General features: G+C 38.9%; 1 protein-coding gene and 1 long non-coding RNA gene across 5 annotated transcripts; one reads left to right on the top strand and one right to left on the bottom strand.

Annotated features, from left to right (window-relative positions):
• Positions 1-265: 265 nt before the first annotated feature.
• HSPE1 (heat shock protein family E (Hsp10) member 1) lies at positions 266-18,686 on the top strand. 4 transcript variants are annotated; one of them, XM_058188026.1, is made up of 9 exons: positions 266-565; positions 2,859-3,023; positions 12,678-12,740; positions 13,172-13,272; positions 14,473-14,515; positions 14,700-14,786; positions 15,480-15,559; positions 15,670-15,781; positions 17,300-18,686. In XM_058188026.1, exons 1-9 carry the CDS (start codon positions 563-565, stop codon positions 17,429-17,431), a joined length of 786 nt encoding a protein of 261 aa, XP_058044009.1. In that variant the 5' UTR covers positions 266-562; the 3' UTR covers positions 17,432-18,686. The 4 variants fall into 4 exon arrangements, with proteins under 4 accessions (XP_058044009.1, XP_058044000.1, XP_058043990.1 ...); XM_058187999.1 differs by lacking the exons at positions 266-565; positions 2,859-3,023 and adding exons at positions 8,571-8,693; positions 11,970-12,100; XM_058188007.1 differs by lacking the exons at positions 266-565; positions 2,859-3,023 and adding an exon at positions 8,489-8,693.
• LOC131200798 (uncharacterized) lies at positions 2,299-8,196 on the bottom strand. The gene is made up of 3 exons (XR_009155705.1): positions 7,633-8,196; positions 6,619-6,767; positions 2,299-2,468 (listed from the first exon to the last, which is right to left on the bottom strand). It is a non-coding gene; the product is annotated as an uncharacterized LOC131200798 (long non-coding RNA).
• Positions 18,687-19,647: the final 961 nt, after the last annotated feature.

Below are 19,647 nucleotides of genomic sequence, written 5' to 3'. Positions count from 1 at the left end.
ACCAGCTAAGCTGCAACTCTGTCGGGCCCGCCCACTCCCTGCGCCCCGCCCTTTGGGCCTTCAGTCAGGCAGGGCACGCGAGGGAAGGGGCGGAGCTTCCAGAAGCCTCCCTGCGAACGAGCCGCCTGCGTTGATTGGCCCACTCCTCCCGTGGCTTCATTACTGATGGTTATACAGGTTCCCGGGCTCCGTACTTCCAGAATTTTCTGGAATGCCCATGCTCACCAAAGGTCGTACTCGGGGTTACATCACTTCCGGGCATGTCTCGCCTTGTTCGGATGGCAAAGCGCCGAATTGAGGGAGAGACGGACGCGTGAGTGAAATAGTGAAGGAGTTTTCACCGCGTAGAGAACGAGGAGAAATGTAAAAAACAACGTTTGAAAGGAAAGCCGAACGTTTCTCCCGCCTGATGGCACGGGAAGAAGTTTCCTCCTGGCGTGGGTGTGGCTGGCGCATGCGCATTCCCTGACCCTTTCACGTGTGGGTTGCCCGCGAGAGCAGGGGCAGCGCGAGCCGGGGCAGCGGCAGGAACCCAGAAAGGAAAGCGTTCGAAGCAGCCGGCATGGTGAGTGATTGACGGGCTTCTGCAGCTCAGCCCTTTGTCACCCGCGGAGCAAAGCAGCGCGGAAAATGGAAGAAAACGAGCCTTGAGACCCTTTTTTGGCCTTGCATGATGTGGGTCTCCATGAGCTCCACCCTGTCTTCTGTCCAATGTGATTTCAGAAGACTTCTGCCTAAGGGTAGAGGACACCGGAAGGTTATTCCTGCCCTCTGGTTCTTCAGAATCCTTTGGCTGGATCCTAAGAGATACTCGATATGTCAAACTTCTGGTTTGGGCTAAAATAAGCGATAATGCAGAAATGGGAAGACTTTGATCCGAAATATATGGGCGGTTATATGGAGGAAAGATTTTGCACGTGCCTTCGTCGTCTTCCTCTATTGTTTGAAAGTGGTATTGCTTATGACTAAGTCCTCTCTAATAATATTCGCTATAAATCATAACTCTGGGTTACCAGGCGGAAGTGGGACGTTACTTAACTTCTAAAAAAGTTATGTATAAATTGGCCAAAATTTATTTTGCGTCTAAGAACATTACTATGTCCTGTGGGATGGGATTATTCATTCAAAAATAAGTAGTTTTTTTCCTTTTATTTAATATTTTTACTAAAACTGAGGCATCATCCTAAAAGCTTTGTTCTGTTCACGCTGGATTTTAAAATATGCATGCTTGCATAGCGCAACTGCAGCCAGTTCTTGTTGAAATGAGTATCCCACCGAATTCAGGGGGACATTGCCGGGCAAGTGAGTGTAAGTGTGGTTCTTATTTGAAATTTTGTGAAGTTTTGTACCTACAAAATTGTGTAAGACGGTTGCTGTGTGAAATTACTCTGGCGTGTAGAGCCAGCTCCCATGCTTTGTGAAGGGAAGCCGTACTAGTAAATGCCTGCTTAAAGACATACAGGTCAAAGAGAACGGGGAAAGAGAGGAAAGAACCAACCACTTGTAAGTGCTGCTTAAAACTGGTTTTCATGGGAAATGGAATTTAATGAAATGTTTTAGTGAAAAAAACTCCCTTCCTGCTGTTCTCTTCATGTTTAATTTCCTTTCTCATCTCTTGGTGCAAAAGAAATCTTATTTCAAAAAAGGATTGATAAATTGCATAGTTTTGAGCACTCTGTCAGGATTTGTTTTCAGAAACTTAAAGTTGGATAGGACACAAAGAACCTTGTAGCCACCAACGGATGTATTTGGAGGTGTTTGGTGTTTGTGGATGGTTGTTTTGCTGACTTTGCTGAAAAGCCCATAGAAAAAAGATATTGCAAACACTATATCTGTTTTCAGTTACTTGCATGCCATGGATATTTTTGTATAGGAGGGATTGCTCAATTTTCTTCTGCTGGTGCAACAGTGGCCTCTAGAGGATTCTAGAGTACACTAGAAGAATCTTCTAGTAATTTCTGTCACCATCCATGCCATAATCTGGGTAGCTCTAGAATCAGCTAGAATGTATCGAAAGAAACATTCTACATGAATTGGCTAGCTTCCTTTTGATTTATTTTTTCCACTTAACTATAAAACAAGTGGTTACTGTTTGATATCATTTACTATGATTAACTAAGTAAATTTCATAACATTGTTTTATACTTAACTATATTTATTGCATGATAATTTACAGCCAGTAGTATAAATCTGCAGTTAACTGATTTGATGCATTTAACTGAGCTGAATAAAGCACTTACAGTATTTTTAAAAATCACACTGAAATACTGATAGTAGCCAAGCTTTCCAAATGCCCATCCAAAGTTCACTATGCTTAAACTGTTGAATGTTAACTTAAATTTTCTTGCAGTTAATTATTTTCTTCAGATGTTTTACAATTAACTCACATTTCTTTCCATTGTCATTGGAGTGGCCAAAGATCAATTTCTCTGTTCTTCCCTCCCCTCTGCAGAAGACTGGAGAATTGTCTAGATCAGACAAGGAAAAGTTGGAGGAGAGAATAAGATACTTAGTAATACTCATTTGCTTAGTAACATGAAATTATGACAGCACTGAAAAAGTGATTTATGACCATTTCTTCACACCTAATGATCACATTATCAAAATTCAGCTGCTTGGCCACAGGCTCATATTCATGATGTATCACGGGATCATCTGGTCATCTTCTGTGATCTTCTGATATGCAAAGTCAATGGGGAAGTCAGATTGGTTTAACTGTAATTTCAGCATCAGCTTTTTTTCCAGATCTCTTAATGTTTTTCATATTCCATACAAGCTATATAAGCCCTAAGTTATCTTATAGGTGACAAGTTATTTTTGCTGTGGCTTCATGATGATTTCTGGTTTTGTTTTAACAGGCAGGACAGGCATTTAAAAAATTTCTTCCTCTTTTTGACCGAGTACTCGTCGAAAGATGTGCGGCTGAGACAGTAACTAAAGGAGGAATCATGATTCCAGAAAAATCTCAAGGAAAGGTGCTACAAGCCACTGTTGTGGCAGTTGGATCAGGTTCAAAAAGCAAGGTAACTAGGAATTTAGTCATTATAATTACATTTTTTTCATAACTTTTCAGAGGAGTTCGATGGGGAAATTAGTAGTTAGTCGGAAATCGCTTTCCCGCTGCTGTTTTATCAACCCATGGTCATTCTATATCTTTGTTTAAGAAAATATTTCTGAAGTGATGACCCAAAGGAACATGGATTGTCTAATTTATCTGTAAGACCCTTCACACCACAGCAAAGTGATTTGAAAAATCACCCGTCTCTTAATTGTTTCTGCTCATCCAGTATGTTTAGCCAGATTCAGTGTGGTCTCCGGGCTCCTTCAGTTAAAACTCTTCTTACAGAACTGAAGAAGTACGGCTTCTCTGTTGAAGCACCCAAACATTCTCTCCTTGGAGATACATATACTCCCATACTTTAAAAATTCTGAAAAGTGTCTTTAAAGATCTAGCTCTGTTCCTAGGCCTGGGGTTAGTTCATGGAACCCTTGGCAATTTTGGGGGTGTTAGTTTTCTTACTTTGTATCACCCTTTTTCTGCTTTACTGTCCTGTGCTCAGCCTATTCACTCATTTTCCTTGTTGCTTTCCTTATCTTTTCCTTAGTCATCAATTTGAATTCAGATATGACATGTTCGTTTGGGCCCACTCATGCCTTTTTCACCACTTCTAACCTCTCACAACCCTTTTTTCCTGTTCCTCCTTATCCTGGAACACCTCAAATAGAACATATAAGCTCCATGGATAGACATTCCACATATCCCTAATATAAAACATCCTTACTTAATTTCCTTCTATACTTACAGCAAGCCTTGTGGGGGAAACATATTCAAATGCAAAAAAAAGTTTATTTAGATGCAATTACATCATCTAAAAATTGCCAGTGTTTGATAATACAAAATGAGATTCACTGGGTTAGGTTTGGTCTATAATAAACCTCTCTCTCAAGATGAGAGACAGAACTATGTCCAGGAACTGTTTTTCATTTGGTTTTTCAACTATATATTCTCCCCACAAAATATTTCTTAGTGTACTGTAATTTTTACAATTGACATTCTTCCCTTTAGGATGGAAATACTCAACCAGTTAGTGTAAAAGTTGGTGAGAAGGTTCTGCTACCTGAGTATGGGGGTACAAAAGTTATACTGGATGATAAGGTTAGTTTTACATTAAATGTTAATTCTTTCAGTTCCACAGCTTAATTCTTAAAAAGTAATTATGTTTATGCATAGATACCACTTTTTTAAAGCTACTATGGCAAGTCTTCAAATACCTGACATTCCAAGCTTTTGTATTCAACTGTGTGCCCATTTCTATCTGACTAGTCCTTAGCTGCAAATATTTATATTTACATATAAATATACAGATTTATTTCTAAAATGCTTGTCCTTTTTCCTTATTAAAATACTTGTGATGGGTGGATTACTTGGAGCCTGACAATTGCGAGGGAGGTGACACTTGTACATTATGAATGCATTTCTCAATCCTGTATTTAAGCAAAATTTACTATTTGTAGATCTGGTCATGAAGGTATTTTGTAATCTAGTATTTTTGGATTTAGAAAACATGTCTCCATCTCTGATCATAATGAGCCTGCCCACTCTGGTCTCCCTGATTGGTTATTAAACTGCGTAAATCATTAAGTGGAACACAGGGCCCCAGATGAGGGAGACCTAGTGCAGCCCAAGACACTCCTTGCTTCACTTGACCTGACTAGGTGGCTCAGTGGCTAAGACACTGAGCTTGTCAATCAGAAAGGTCGGCAATTCAGCAGTACAAATCCCTAGTACAGGTCTCCTGCATGAGCAGGGGATTGGACTAGATGACCACCAAGGTGCCTTCCAACTCTGTTACTTTTACTGTTAAAAAAAAAAGACTTCCCGCCTCTTAGTGTCCTCAAAAATGGGGACTCTTGTATGCAGTAAGAGTGCGGCTAGAACTTGTAATTTAGTCTGCTTTAAATTGGAATATTTCAGTCCAGATGAAGGCTATCTTAAGGGAAATTAGCTTCAATTATCTCTTATCTCCCCAGTTTTCAAAGAAATAACAATGTGAAGGACATGTCCTTGTCTTACTATTTGCAGAGCACTAATTTCACTTTGTGCTCGTAAATTCATCTCTGCTAGAACTCAATTGCCTTGACTTTTGAACTAGTAACATTTTCTGTTTGGTAGATGTTAATTTATATTCTTTATTTGCAGGACTATTTCATATTTAGAGATGGTGATATTCTTGGAAAATATCTTGACTGAGAAGTTCATACTATGGCATTATCATGAAGTTGTCATTCCACAAAAAGTGCTCAAATGCTTTTGTTCCATCATGTAAATAATTATTTTCTTAATAAATGCAACATTTCTCAAATGATATTGTGATCTTGAAATAAAACGTATCTGTATAGTGAAAATATTTCTTCCTAATGTGTTCATTATGGTGCTGTTTTAGCACTTGCTACATTTATTAAATTTATTATGATTTATTCCCAAAAGGCTCTGGGCATCTTATACAGAAACAATTACAATAGTTAAAAGCATGAAACAAAATGTTGGTCCAGATTAAAAACTATCATCATAAAAACACGATACCATAGGACCAGTGGTAGTTTCAGCTTTCACGGTGGGCGGTAGGGGTTTTGTCTGATACTGAAGCACTTTCCTTTTTTTTTTAAATTTAATTGATTTTTTAAAAAAAATTCTTAGCATTATTTAAAAACATTTTCATTAGGTTTTCCTAAAATTCCCTGTGACAATTTAAATTTCTGAAAATATACTATTTGTATCACCCGTGCATAAGTTTAGTTCATGTTATGTAAGTGAAACTAAATGGCGTTATAGTGCGATCGCAAACAAAAGAGCCTCATCCCAGAATAGCTCGTGCATCTCCCCCCACACTACTCAACTGTAACAGACAAGCAGAGCTGGTAGCCGGCGCCCCCCGCCCCCCAACACAATCCACAATGCACGAGAAGCATGTGCAGACGATACATGGCGAATTACTGTGGAATTGGTGGGCGGTTAGAAAATTTTACTACTAACAGAGATACAAAAGTGGGCGGTAGGTATAAAAAGGGCATAGGACAGTGATGGCTAACCTTTTTGGCACCGAGTGATTAAAGCATGCACACATGCCCGCACCCATAATGCAATGTGCGTGCACGCATGACCCCATGTGTGTGCACATCTCCCACATGTGCCCCATCCCCCGCACATGTGCAACAGACCTGAAAATCAGCTGGCCAGCAAAGGTGCGCGTGCATGCATGGTAGAGCTAAGCTGGGGCGACGGCTCATGTGCCCTCAGAGAGGACTCTGCATGCCACCTGTGTGCCAGGTGCACCATCATGGCCATAGGAGCTTCACAAATACCCAGCTCCATCTAGGGACTGGGGGGGAGCCAGATCTTAAGGATCTTCTGGAACACCAGAAGAATGAGCATTCATATCACTGGGGGCGGATCCTATTCCAGAATACAATGATAGCAGCAGGGAAGGCATCCACAAGATGACAATGTTTGAGGGAACTTGAAGCACAGCTATTCTGCCCAAATGTACCAGATGGGTAAAAATGACTGGTGGGAGTCCCTCAGATAGCTCAGTCCTATCATTAAAGTAATGAACACACCTTTCATTCACAAGGAATAACATGGCTTGAACCATGAAGTTTTCCAAGGCTTGTGATGGAAGGCAGATTCTGCATTCTTTTCCTCCACAAAAGTAGTTGAAACAAATAACTTTCCTATTCTCTCTTCCTCCTGAAACTACATTTTCTCCCTGAAAAAAAAATCCAAATATACAAGTCACTTAAAATTACACTTATTTTGGTTGTAATTCTTAGGTGTTTACAAGGATTTTCTTAATGCAAATCAGTGTTCATATTTTCTTAGTAACAGCCGAAATAGAAAATTAACTGTATGACTGTCCTTGTGAAAAATGTAAGAGTTTAATTCTTTGAGTACCTCAGTTCTAGTCCAATTTCACAGGAAATTTGTAGTCAAAAGAAATAGTACAGTAGTGAAGTATTTACATTCCAGATTTACCCAAAAGCATTTTTTTAAAAAAAACAACTCTCTTATAATTGCCATATGCTTGAAATTGCAAATATCTTGCTTGAACAATACCCCTGCCGTTCATTAATGGCTGCCGCATCTCCAAAATAGTGAGGTAGGCAGCATATAAATTTAATAAGATTGCAGGGACACTCAGGGAGATTATGAGAAACTGTCTGCCAACTGACTACAGCTGATAGGGAGGACCTCTTGTATGAGGGAGAAGATGAGTGCTAAAGCTCTTCCAGAGCTGCTCTGTATAGACAAGCTCATTTCTCCTCCCAGCCCTCCCATCTACTCAGTCAATGAAGGGCCACGCTGGACAAACTGCTGGGTGAGTGGAGAGTGAGGTCCCCCCTCCAGATTTGCCTGCGGCTGGCAAATGGCCCATCAACTCCTGAAGGGATGCCATCTACAAGGGACTCCACAGCCAGGCTTTCTTCACGAGCCCCTCCTGTGGAACAGCTGCCCCGGAGCACTTCACCCGGCTCTCCCCGTGGGGCTTCCGAAGGGCTATAAAATCTCGTCCACTCCATGGGGCAACATCGGTTAACTTGGCGCGAGCTTTTCTGAACTCGTAATTGTCATACCGAGGTAACAGTAAATGAATAAGGAGGAATTTTCTGACAGTGAGAACAATCAACCGATGGAACTGAAGTTTCCTTCAGAAGTTGTGGGAGCTTCGTCACTGGAAGATTTCCAGAAGAGACTGAACTGTCATCTGTCAGAAATGGTGTAGGGTCTGCTGGGCGGGGGGTTGGACTAGATGACCTACAAGGTCCCTTCCAACTCTGTTAATCTGTATTAACATCTGTATAAGGGTTTACTATGCGCGCAATTGGTCGCTCTCGACACGAAAGGGGAACGACCTCCCACTGAGAGGGAGAAGGGCGCAGCGCTCCGCATCTCCGTCCGATAAGCGGGCCGTCCTCAGAGTAGCGAGGAGAGCACCAGTTTTTATCAGGGGCGTCTTTTTTCTGCTGCTGCTAGCCGAGTAAGAGACCCCTGACGCGAGCGAATTTCCCCAGCTTCAAGGAGCCACGCGCGCATAACTCCAGACGCTTTCTGAGGCGCCAGACGGCCGCCCACAAGATGTTCCACAGGAGACGCCCCGCCCTCTTTTAGAGAAGCCTTCAAACTCCTCCCGCGCCGACAAGCTCTCAATGCCCGCGCCACTTCCCTGCTTCCTCCTCGCCTTTCAGTTCAGCTTTCCCCGCCCCTTCCGGTGTCGTTTGCGTCACGTATTCGGCTCCTCCTCCTCCTTCCTTTACTTATTCCGCTGAACTTTGTCTCCTCCCGAGCTGGAGGGCGCTGTTTTCTTCGCAGCGCCCGCTCTATCATTCCCATACCAAGTTCCCTCCTTAGCCCCGCCCCCTCTGACGTAGAACGCTACGTAGGTCTCCGAATCCCCGCGGGCTCTTCTGCCCCTCTACTCCTTCCCCGCCCCTCGGGGGAAGTCGGCCTCGTCGTCGTCTCGCGTCTTTCCGCGCGTCTTCCGCCTCCTTTTTTTTTTTTTTCCCCTCCCCGCCTGTTGGGTAGCTGCTGCTGCTGCCGCCGCCGCATCCGGGTCCTGGCGCCGCTCGCTGTCACTATGGTCATGGCGGAGGGGACGGCTGTGCTAAGGCGGAACAGGCCGGGCACCAAGGCCCAGGTAAACCCCTCGTTGTCCCGCAAGGCGTCGGAACGCTTAAGGGGCAGGGGCATGGGGGAGACGCGGCTGCGGCGAGGAGACGGGCCGGGTATTGCCGCGGGACGGGGGGAGGGGAAACAGCTGCTGTTGGCGGAGGCCTACTTGTAGCCCCCCACCCGGTCCACCCTCCCAGGAAGACGCCCCTTCTGCTCGCTCTGGACCAGGAGGGCGGAGGGGGGGGGCGCCGCCGGGAGATAAATAGGGCCAAAAGGGTACCTCCCCGCCATGGCTAGCAGGGCCCGGTGTGGGCACGGGAGGCGGGGCGAGAAAAGGTTAGTCAGTGCGGCGTCCCCGCAGGTGTGGATGTGTGGGAGGGACGGGACTGACAACCCTCTCTCTGTCTCCGGGATTAGAAACTACTCCCTGGTTCCCCCGAAGCCCTTGGAGGGGTGGGTGGGGGATGGCGCTGTAACGAACAAGATGGCAAGGATTCGGGGTTTTTTTTAGTTCCTTCTCCCTCCCTCCCTGCAACAACCGCCAAAAAGCGATTTCGCTCCAGAAGGTTGAAAGACGTGAGAAGAAAAGCCTTGGAAACAAGGTCAGGTGCCGGCCGTCCCCCGTCTCCCTCCCCCAAAGAAGCGGGAAGAGAGTAGAACACGGGTGGGTCTGCAGGGAAACCGGTTGGGGATATTTGGGTGGCGGGGGGAGGAGGAGGAGGAGGAGGAGGAGGAGGAAGGTGTAAGGAAAAGGCCGGAGCCGTGACTGTAAAGCAGGGAAAGAGGGAAGTTGATTGCACAAAGTGGGCTTGGAACCTGGGTGTGGATGAATGTTGCAGGGTGTGTTGGGTGCCAAAGTGCTTCTGAAACAACACTATTTCCTATCTTCCCACTGAAAAAATGGGCGGTATTGGAAATCGTTTGCCCTTTCCTGTTTAGAATTAGTGCTTTTGGGATTGCCGAGGCTGGGAAGGGCTTATTTTTGCCCAAGATGCTGATACCGACAACCTTTTTTCCAATAATTCAATGCTGTCGTAGCCGATTATTATTATTATGACTTGTTTGATTCTCCCTTTTTGGAAGGTGTTCTTCAGATTTCTGGTTTGGAAGCTTTAGAATTTGTACTGAAAACTTGAAAGGGGTTTAGGTGCAGTCTGTAGGTTTACTTGATTTCCCTTGCTCCTTTCCTACCTTCTAGTGGCAGCTTGTTTACTGCAGATGTAATGAGCTTGATTAACATTTGAAACTGAAGGTCTCAGAAACTGACTTTGCTGCCTAGAACTAGAAATTCCAAACTCTCTGAAGGGCCTAAGGTGTCCCCTTCTGATAGAATATTTGTATACTAATTGTGTACAGGTAGTCCTAGACTTACAACAGTTCGTTTAGTCACTGAAGTTAGGAGGCACTGAAAAAAGTGACTTATGACCATTTTTCACACTTACGATTGTTGCAGAATATCCATGATCAAAATTCAGATGCTTGGCAACTGACTCAGTTATGACAGTTGCAGTGCCCCCGGGGTCATGTGATCACCTTTTGCAACCTTCGGGCAAGCAAAGTCAACTGGGAAGCCAGATTCACTTAACAGCGGTTTTACTAACTTAACAACTGTGGCAAGCAAGAAATATTGTAAAATGGGGTGAAACTCATGTAACAACTGTTGCTTAGCAACAGAAATTTTGGACTCAATTATGGTCATAAATTGAGGACTACCTGTGGTTGCGTGTGCTTGATTTCTATACAATTGGTGCTGTCTTGCTTTCTTGAGACTAGTTTATAATGAATAGAATCTTTATGTCACTCAAGCTCCTCTTTTGCTATCAAACGAGTTTTTCTACTATGAAAGATGCTGAGAAGATACTACTGTAATTCTGTTCTTAGAAGCATTCTATATAGTAAAATGCCTTATTTATTAGACAGAAATAATGGGAGTTTATTTTATATTAGAAACAAGATTCAACAAAATGGTTCAAGCTATTCTGTAGACATTAATATAAAAAGTTCACAATAAAATCTCTACAGCAGGGGTATCAAACTTAAAGCCTGAGGGCTGTTTCCAGCCTGCGGGGTGCTTAGACCTGGCCCGGGGGCCACCCTGGAAATAGCAAAGGACCAGCCCACAGTGCTTCTGCCAGCAATTCAGGCCACCAAAGGCCTCCCCACACTAATGATGTTGAGCTGGCTATGCCCACCTCGGGCACACACACACACACACCCGAGGTCAAAAACCCTGATATGGCCCTCAATGAAATCAAGTTTGACACCCCTGCTCTACAGTGATTAGTCTTTGATTACGTTCTATATTATAACTTAATTGAAATAGTCATCTTGAAGCACTTAGTATTTTAAAAAAAATTAATACTCTCTGATTTCTCTCTTTGAAACTAATATAAAATATGTGTGTTTGTGTGTGTGTATATATTCACCTTACATGGGATTTGTATAGTGCATGTCTGGAAGATCTTAGTTTTTAATTTCAGTCTATTAGTCTTAGCCTCTATTAATACAGAATAGTTGGAGAAAATGTATAAATTAACATATAATATTTTAAGGTGATTTTTCAGAAATTGTAAAACAAAAACAGATAATGAGGCAAAAAATTGGTTATTTTCCCATCTATTTCCTGCAGCCTGTATAAATATTCTCTAAATGGAAAGATTGGTAGATTGGCTCTGATAATTTGGCTTTTCTTGGCTGTTCCTATTAAATTTACAGATTTATAATTTTAAATAACCAAGATTGTTAGGTTATCCTCACGAAATAGCTTGGGGAAATCTGATAAAATTTAGGTAAAATGCCATGGGTTGTTAGAGTGCATATAATGTATTTGTGAAATATATTCATATATAATTTTAATTGTAAAACAGCTTGATATTTTTTCTTGAAAATGTTTCTAATGCATCCCAAAATACAGTGCAGTAAATTGTTTAGATTAATCAATACAGAGATTACATTTAAACCCTATTGCTATTAAATTTTGTTTCAGAAGCATTTAACACGCAGCTAAAATATCCACATGTAATAGAAAAATGCCTTTATATTGCCCAACTTTCTGCCCATATAAATAGCAGTGGCGCCTTACACAATCTTACCTTACCTGTTATAGAAAAAATGATTTTGCTATTCTTCCTATCTTTGTATTACATTTTAATAATCTATATCGTGCTATATCAGTTCATTGGTTGTTTAGCTCAGTTTAAATATGCATAAGACAGTACAACTGAGAGTTGGTAAATTGACAACCAGTTTGATGTAGGTGCTGACCTAGAAACCAAGAGACTGAGTTCTAGTCCCCCCTTAGGTATGAAAGCCAGTTGGGTGACTTTGGGCCAGTCGCGTGCTCTCTTTCAGCCCAACCCAATTCAGAAGGTTGTTGGAAAAATAGGAGGAGAAAGGAATGGATACGTTCATCACCTTGAGTCACTGTATAAAGTATGCTATTTTTTTTAAAGTTGTAAAACTCTTAAATATATTTTGGTAATAGGCAAAGATGTCTGGCCTTTTTATTATTTCTCAACAGCTCCCTTAATATTTCATTAATGCTACATGGAGTCTAGTAGCTTAATTGCTTTAATAACAACAATGTAAGATGCAAGAAATTCTGCATCTTTGTAGTGTTAAACTTGTAGGACTGCACTACTATAATTCTCTAACTCATACATTGTACTGATTCGGGTATGTATTGTTTATTGCAGCATTTATCATATTTAGACCCCAAGTCTAACTATTTGCATTGTATAGAGTGGCTAGTAATAGAGATGGTAGGATTGGGGATGTCCTTCTAAAGTGGTTTTGTTTCATAAAAGCACTTATAGTACATAGTACTGCTAGACATTTCTGGTATTAGAATAAATATCAGTGAGATAGGTAACAAAAAACATGAAATTATACAGACTAGAAGGCGATTGTGTCTGTTCTTTTAAAAGGCAAGCTAAATGCTATTATAAACTTGAGTATTTTTAAGATTTGGTTTTGTTGTGCGTCAGTCATTTCTTTTCTTTTTTTTTAGGATTTTTATAATTGGCCTGATGAATCGTTTGAAGAGATGGATAGCACATTGGCAGTTCAACAGGTACTCAGCATTTAACTATATCTTGGTATTCTATTCATTTATTTTTTGACAATTATGGATTTATAATGGACTAGATTGCATTAATGATGTAGTGTTACCTGCTTTGCTGTTGAGTGCTTATATTATTTTTACACTAGAAACACATAAATGTTGCATGCTTACTGAGCTGCCTGTTGTTTTATTTTTTGCCCTGTAATTAATTAGTTCAGCTACAGGACTGACAGTTTTTAGTCAAAGTAAATTGTACATTTAGTAAGTTATCTGTGTTGGAGCGTAGATGCAAAACAATGAGAACAGGGATCAGCAGAGCAGGTACAAAGGTTATTTGGGAAGTGTTCAATATAAATTTTGCTAGCTTCACACATATACAATATATGATTATTAATGTTGTGATTCATAATACATATATTTTTAAACATTTCCCTCTCTAGTATATCCAACAAAATATAAGGGCAGACTGTTCAAATATTGATAAAATTCTTGAGCCTCCAGAAGGACAGGATGAAGGTGTTTGGAAATACGAACATTTAAGGTAATTGCAACATTTAAGGTAAATTGCTCTTAAAAAAGTTTGTTCTTAAGAAATTGTGTTCATTTGCACCATTTGCAATTCAAGTAAAAAGGATTGAAAATAGCCATACTTTCTCATTAAGAAAATTGCTAATTGCTTCTGAGATTCTAATGATGAGACGTTTCAGGAAAGGGATATATGTTAAGTAGAAGTGGCAAAGATACATCCTTTTAAAATGCCTTATTCATTTACTTAATCTTATTTTTTTAATCATGTGGGATGGGATTTGAGTGGGATGCATATTTACAAGAGATTTCCGCCCCCAAAAAATCCTGGCCTATTTTCCCCACACACAAATAGCTCTGTAGGTTATTAGAGATGGATGAAGTATGCATTCTTTCATCCCTAACTCTGACCTATTCAAATTTACTACAATATAATAATGTAGTTTAACATTGCAGATGTATTTTACTTCATTGGCTCTGTGTCAAAAGATAATTTTCAGATTGTTTAAATATTTGTTAATGCAGTTTGTTTATTTTAAAATGTATTCTTTTTTACTTTGGGTCTTGTGGCTATAATAAAATAGCATGGGTATACAAAGTGGCATGATTTCAACTTCATATTCTACCATGTTCCCCACTCAGCCTGAGGTAGAAATATACTCACAGAACCTTGCCCCAAACTGATGGATAACCTATATTTCCTAGAGGCCATGTAAGTATTCCACATTATTGCCCTCTATCAGCCATCAGACACCTAGGCAGGTCATCTGAATAGTCCATCTTCTTTATAAGGCTATTGGCTTTGGTCAATCCTGTGTAACCTAATTTTGCTATAGAAGAAATTTTTGTCAAATTTACTAAATACCCTGTTTCCCCCCAAATAAGACATCCCCTGATAATAAGCCCAATCGGGCTTTTGAGCGCATGGCAATAAGGCCAAGCGCTTATTTCAGGGTTCAAAAAAATATAAGACGGGGTCTTATTTTCGGGAAAACACGGTAATATTGTTTTTATTAGAATCTTAGAAAATCTTAAATATTTAACTGTTGTCTTTTGACAGGGATATAAATAACACTTAAGGTATTTTTTCATGCTTCCAAAGGTAACAATTAACAGCATTTTACAATGTTTGTGATATTTCCTAGGCTTATAATTACAACATCAAATGAGAGGAAAAAAAGGTGATGATCTAACTTTTTTTTCCTAAATTTTTTAGGCAATTCTGTCTGGAGCTAAATGGTCTTGCAGTTAAACTTCAGGTAACTTTTTTTCATTTTTCTTTAGGCACTTAAGAGTCTTTTTAAAAATTAGTTTAAACAGAACACTTTTTTACCATTTTGTTTTTTAGTTATATATAATGGTCAGATAGGAAGAATGTTTTCTGCACAAAATGTATTTTTCACATAGGCTCAACAAATATTTATTGTGCAACTATTTTAATAGAGTGAATGCCACCCTGACACATGCACACAGATGACAGCAACGGAACAATGGATTTTTCTTTGTGCAGCCCATAAAACTCCCAAAGAGGTAAGATAGAAAACGGAAACTATAATGAGTAAAGATGTTTTACTAATTGTGTTACTGTGCTGCAAATGTTACTTATGATAATAGATGATTATTAGAATGCTATAATGATTATTAGAATGTTACTCATAAACAAAATTCTACACTTCTGTTCTTCTACAGAAGTGTAGATGAGTTGCTATTCTCTAGTTATTAGTGACATTCTCCTAATTTCTGGTGTGCTTCCATGCATAAGCCCCACCCCACCCCACTTGTATCAGTAATTGGTAAAATGAGGACCCAAATTGTTGGGGGCCATATGCTGACTGTAAACCGCTTAGAGAGGGCTATAAAGCACCGTGAACGGTATATAAGTCTAAAGTGCTATTGCTATATGCTTGCAAGTGAGTAATTGCAGAGGGCATTGGCTTTTCCTTACGATGTAACACCACATTAAATTTTATAAAAAAATACACAATTCAAATCATAATTTGGCATTCATTGTTATTTATTTTGTTCCCATTCATATCTCAACTGAGGAGCACAAGGCAATTCCTCATTTTTCCCTATAGTAGTAATATCACCCAGTGAATTTTATAGCTGTGTGAAGAATTGAATTTGGAAAGGATAATTTTTGTCATAAATTGGTTTTAGATTATTTGAAAGTATTAAAACGTTATCTATAGTAAATGCAGTACTTTCATTTTTTTCCCCTAGTGTCCTGCCATTGACTACACTAGACATACACTGGATGGTGCTGCGTGTCTTCTGAATAGCAATAAATATTTCCCCAGCAGGTAAATATTTTCTCAGAATTATAGAAACCTTATTTCAGTATTAATTTTATGTATTGTCAATTGAGGATTAGGGGAATAGTTAATGCAACAAAAAATTCTTGTTTTTGCAGGGTTAGTATAAAGGAATCATCTGTAGCCAAACTAGGATCAGTTTGCCGTAGGATTTACAGAATATTTTCACATGCATATTTTCATCATCGTCAAATATTTGATGAATATGAAGTAAGTGCTTTATTACAAAGAGGATTGCCCTCTAGCTATGTGTTTTAGAATATGCTCTGTTGAACTATATGAGGCTTAACGTCTGAATAAATGCATGTAGGATTGGATTGTAAATGTTTGGGATGGCAATTTTAAATGCATTTAACTGGGACAACTGAATACATGGATTTTATTTCTGGGTAAACCTTTAGGTAGTGCTCTTAATTTAGTACCAGAAATTGTAATGGTGGAATTGATCTGCTATTTTTTATATTGGTATTTTTGGAATGGCTGTTTAGAGTGCATGCCTACTGAATGTTGCTGTTGTTTTTATGACATTAATTATTATATAATTAATGTATAATTATTATGGTTTCAAAGTGTTCTTGGGATATGGGATTTGAACATAAACTCTAGAGACAGTAAGTTGTCTTGCAGTTTATCAAAACCTTATGCATTTAGTCTATTTTGATCATCTGATGTCCTGTAAAAGCATTTTCACAAAAATTGTGGAAGAAAAGATTGTAAAACCTGAAAGTACTTTCATCTTAAAAACTAATACTTTTCTGTAAATTTTTGATTAATTCTTTTTAATACGGTTCTTTTGAGTCTTTTTAATGTGACATTAAACAAATAGGTCAATAGTAGAGTGTATTGAATGAATATAGGTGTGCGGTCTTGGCTGCTTATGTATGATAAATGTACGAAGAATGTTTGTGGTACTAATGGGTTGCAAATAATGGTAAAAAGATAGCAATGTGTAGTTTGCCCAGAGACATGAAAGAATCAATCAAACAAACGAACAGAAGTGGCTAAAATGTATTTTTGTCCCTTTTGTTCAATGGAAGTGAGAGCTGGATATGTCAGGAAAAATTAATTTAGTAGGAAAGGAGTACATGAGAAGAATATGTGGCTGAAAAAAGAGTTTAGAAAATGAACGTAGCTTGAATACTAAGATGAGCAATCAGTTATGTATTTAGAGAGCATTTAAGGATCACTGAAAATTTTAAAATCGTGGTGTATGGATATCATGGAATCAAGGGTAGAAAGAAATGAAAGGAATTGGTGTAAATTTTCTTCTCTTGTGCCTTTAATGTCTTTGTTTCTTTTTGTGGTTTCTATAACATTGTTTTTCCTGAAAAGGTATTCTGTGATAACTATATGTGTGGATGTTAACATTCTTGCACAGTGGATTGTATTTGGTTAGTGAAATTGAATGGATACAAAATCCATTTAAAAATTGTTATTTTGGGATTATCTTCATATTTTAAGGGTGCTGATGTTTTGTGAAAGATAGAAGCATTGTAAGAAGTTGTTTATCAGGTGGTTACTTCTTTTTTAGTTGGAAAAAAAATTCTCAAAAGTAACTTTAATGTCCATTCTGGAAAGCTTCAGAATGCAGCACAAATTGTATTCTACATTTCCCCCCCAGTAACATAGTGCTCCCCATGAAGTAATTTTTGTCCCTGAGTAATTTTAATCTGTATTAACATGTACTTTTCTAATCTGTATTAACATGTACATTTTTTCTGTCCTCAGAATGAGACTTTCTTATGTCATCGGTTTACCAAATTTGTGATGAAATATAACTTGATGTCCAAGGATAACCTGATCGTACCAATTTTAGAAGAGGAAGTGCAGAATTCAGTTTCTGGTGAAAGTGAGGCATGAGGAGTATCGGGGACTGAAATGAACACATAATTAACATTGTGTACTGTATATATAATTTTAGAAATTTCAATCATGTATCCTTAGAGCTTTGTTTAGTATACTTTTTGTATGCTGTGTGCGTTGCCTCTTAATATGGGATATGGTTTTAAGTTATTCATGAGCTGTATATTCAATGTGGCACTCATGGTTTTTAAATAAAATTAGAATTATCTGTTTATACTGCCTGTTAATAAATGAATTTACAATTCTGTAAAATTGCTGCTAAACAATCATTGGATCTTAGTCTTCAAACAATGTCCAGTTTAAACCTGAGTTTTTCATTCTAATGAAGTTGGAACTTTAGCCTTAGTTTGACACTTTAGAAGCTTGCAAGTCCATTTCATTTCTTTCTAACTTTTGTATTTTATGGAAACGATCCTTATTTAGTTTTGCTTTTGGGTGTATGCATATATAGAATTAACCTGTTACAGTACATGTATATTGAAATATTTGTTACTGCAGTATTAATACCAAATGGTAGCTTTTATTATGCTGCCTAAAGTATATTCTAGAGCTTTTGGTTTCTTTCTGGACTTGCCTTGCTATATCAATGGAGGCTTCTGCATATCCACAAATAGTTATGTGTCCAATCCCTTTAAGGCAAAGATTCCCTAGCTGAACTTCTTGCCAGTGGATGAAACAATGTGTGCTTTCTCCTGGCCTACAGTAAAGTTCTCTGTGGTTATACTTGTGCATATTTATAGTAATTGCTTACAGACTATACCTCGCATTAAACATTTATGTTAACACTACAGCAGATTGTGCCAAAATAATCTTACTCATTTGTAGGACGAGTCCCATGTACTTGGGAAAGTTTTATCCATCATTTGCAGGTTGTTTCTATTGATCCAAATATTGCCCGAATATTATCTGTTTTGTATGCTAGTCAATGAATTCTACAATTATGTCCCCCAATCCAACTGTATGTTCTTTACGTAGCATCTTAAGATGTGCATTAGCACTAAAGTTCAGTAAGAACTTAATGGAGTTTAAACTATTTTGAGTGCTGTAGAGCTAAATATTTTTAAAAGACAATTATAATAGGCTTCTATACATTGGATGTACATGAATACAGAAATCTAAAAGCACTAGCACTGTTCAGTCAAGTTTGGTATGATGTTTTAACTTTTGGGAATTGAAGGCTGATCCTTTCTTATCAAAGATATCCCTTTATTTGTTGAAATAGGTTTGTTTGGCCCTTATGTGGTCAAACTAGTTTATTTCCTACTATTCATAACTTGGTTTCAGAGCACATAATGTTCTTGCCTTAATTGCATATATCTTATATGAATTGGTCCCATAGAGTATCAAGATTGCTGCCCTAATAAAAAGGGAATCTTTTAAAAAGATACTTGGAAACTTCATAGTAGATGATAGACATTTTGAGTGAGACTGTGCTAGAGGCATATTCTTGGAAGTTGAAAGTTCTTCACTGGACTGACAGATTTGGCTTCTTCAATTGCTTTTATTATCTATTTTGGAATGGTTTTAATGGTCAACAGGGTCATCACATCAGATGGTTCTTAGCAACAGCAATTATTACACCCATGTGTAATTTGGTTAGAGCATGTGGTTGAGGAGTTACGTTTCAGGGGATACAAGATACAGTTGGCATTCTCTATTTGAATGTAGCCTCCCCTAGTTAACAGACAAATGTCAGAAAGCATTAATTCTGAGGCTGCAATAAAATCTTAATCTCTTCCAATACATGCCTTTGGGAGAAAAACTGATTTTGCTCTTAATAAATCTGATTTGTCTGCACTATAATCAAAGTTCTGTAAATGGCCTACAACTACATTAAGTTTCTTAATGCTGTTGACTTGAGTACCTCTAATGTGTGTGCACATGTGCCTGCCTGATACTTTAGAACTTCATTAAGCTTAAGTGAACTATTGAATTTGTATGCTAAATATATTGAGGGTTTAACTTACATTCTGCATTATAGGGAAACTGAGCTATGTTTGTCTTTTGAAATACTTTGTAAAAAGTAGAGGTTGCAATTAAAATTTTTCTTTTTCCAAAAAAAATTGGGCTGCAAAATGATGGTTACCTTTGTTAAGAGCATTCAGATGTCAAAAAATATAGTGCTCCACACTTCAGTGATGTCTTAATAGCTGGATGAAATGTTTAGCAAACTTTAAGCTGAAAGCATGTTAAGTCTTTTGAAAGCAAAGAAA

The sequence above is a fragment of the Ahaetulla prasina genome, chromosome 1, assembly GCF_028640845.1.
Source record: "Ahaetulla prasina isolate Xishuangbanna chromosome 1, ASM2864084v1, whole genome shotgun sequence".
Lineage (NCBI taxonomy): Eukaryota > Metazoa > Chordata > Lepidosauria > Squamata > Colubridae > Ahaetulla > Ahaetulla prasina.
This window is presented reverse-complemented; position numbering and strand designations above follow the sequence as displayed.

Bases quoted from the DNA above. Each gene is read 5' to 3' on its own strand.
- HSPE1 (XM_058188026.1), top strand. The intron at 14,787-15,479 runs GTAAGATAGAAA...TTTTTCCCCTAG, and splicing joins CCCATAAAACTCCCAAAGAG to TGTCCTGCCATTGACTACAC. The intron at 15,782-17,299 runs GTAAGTGCTTTA...TTCTGTCCTCAG, and splicing joins AAATATTTGATGAATATGAA to AATGAGACTTTCTTATGTCA.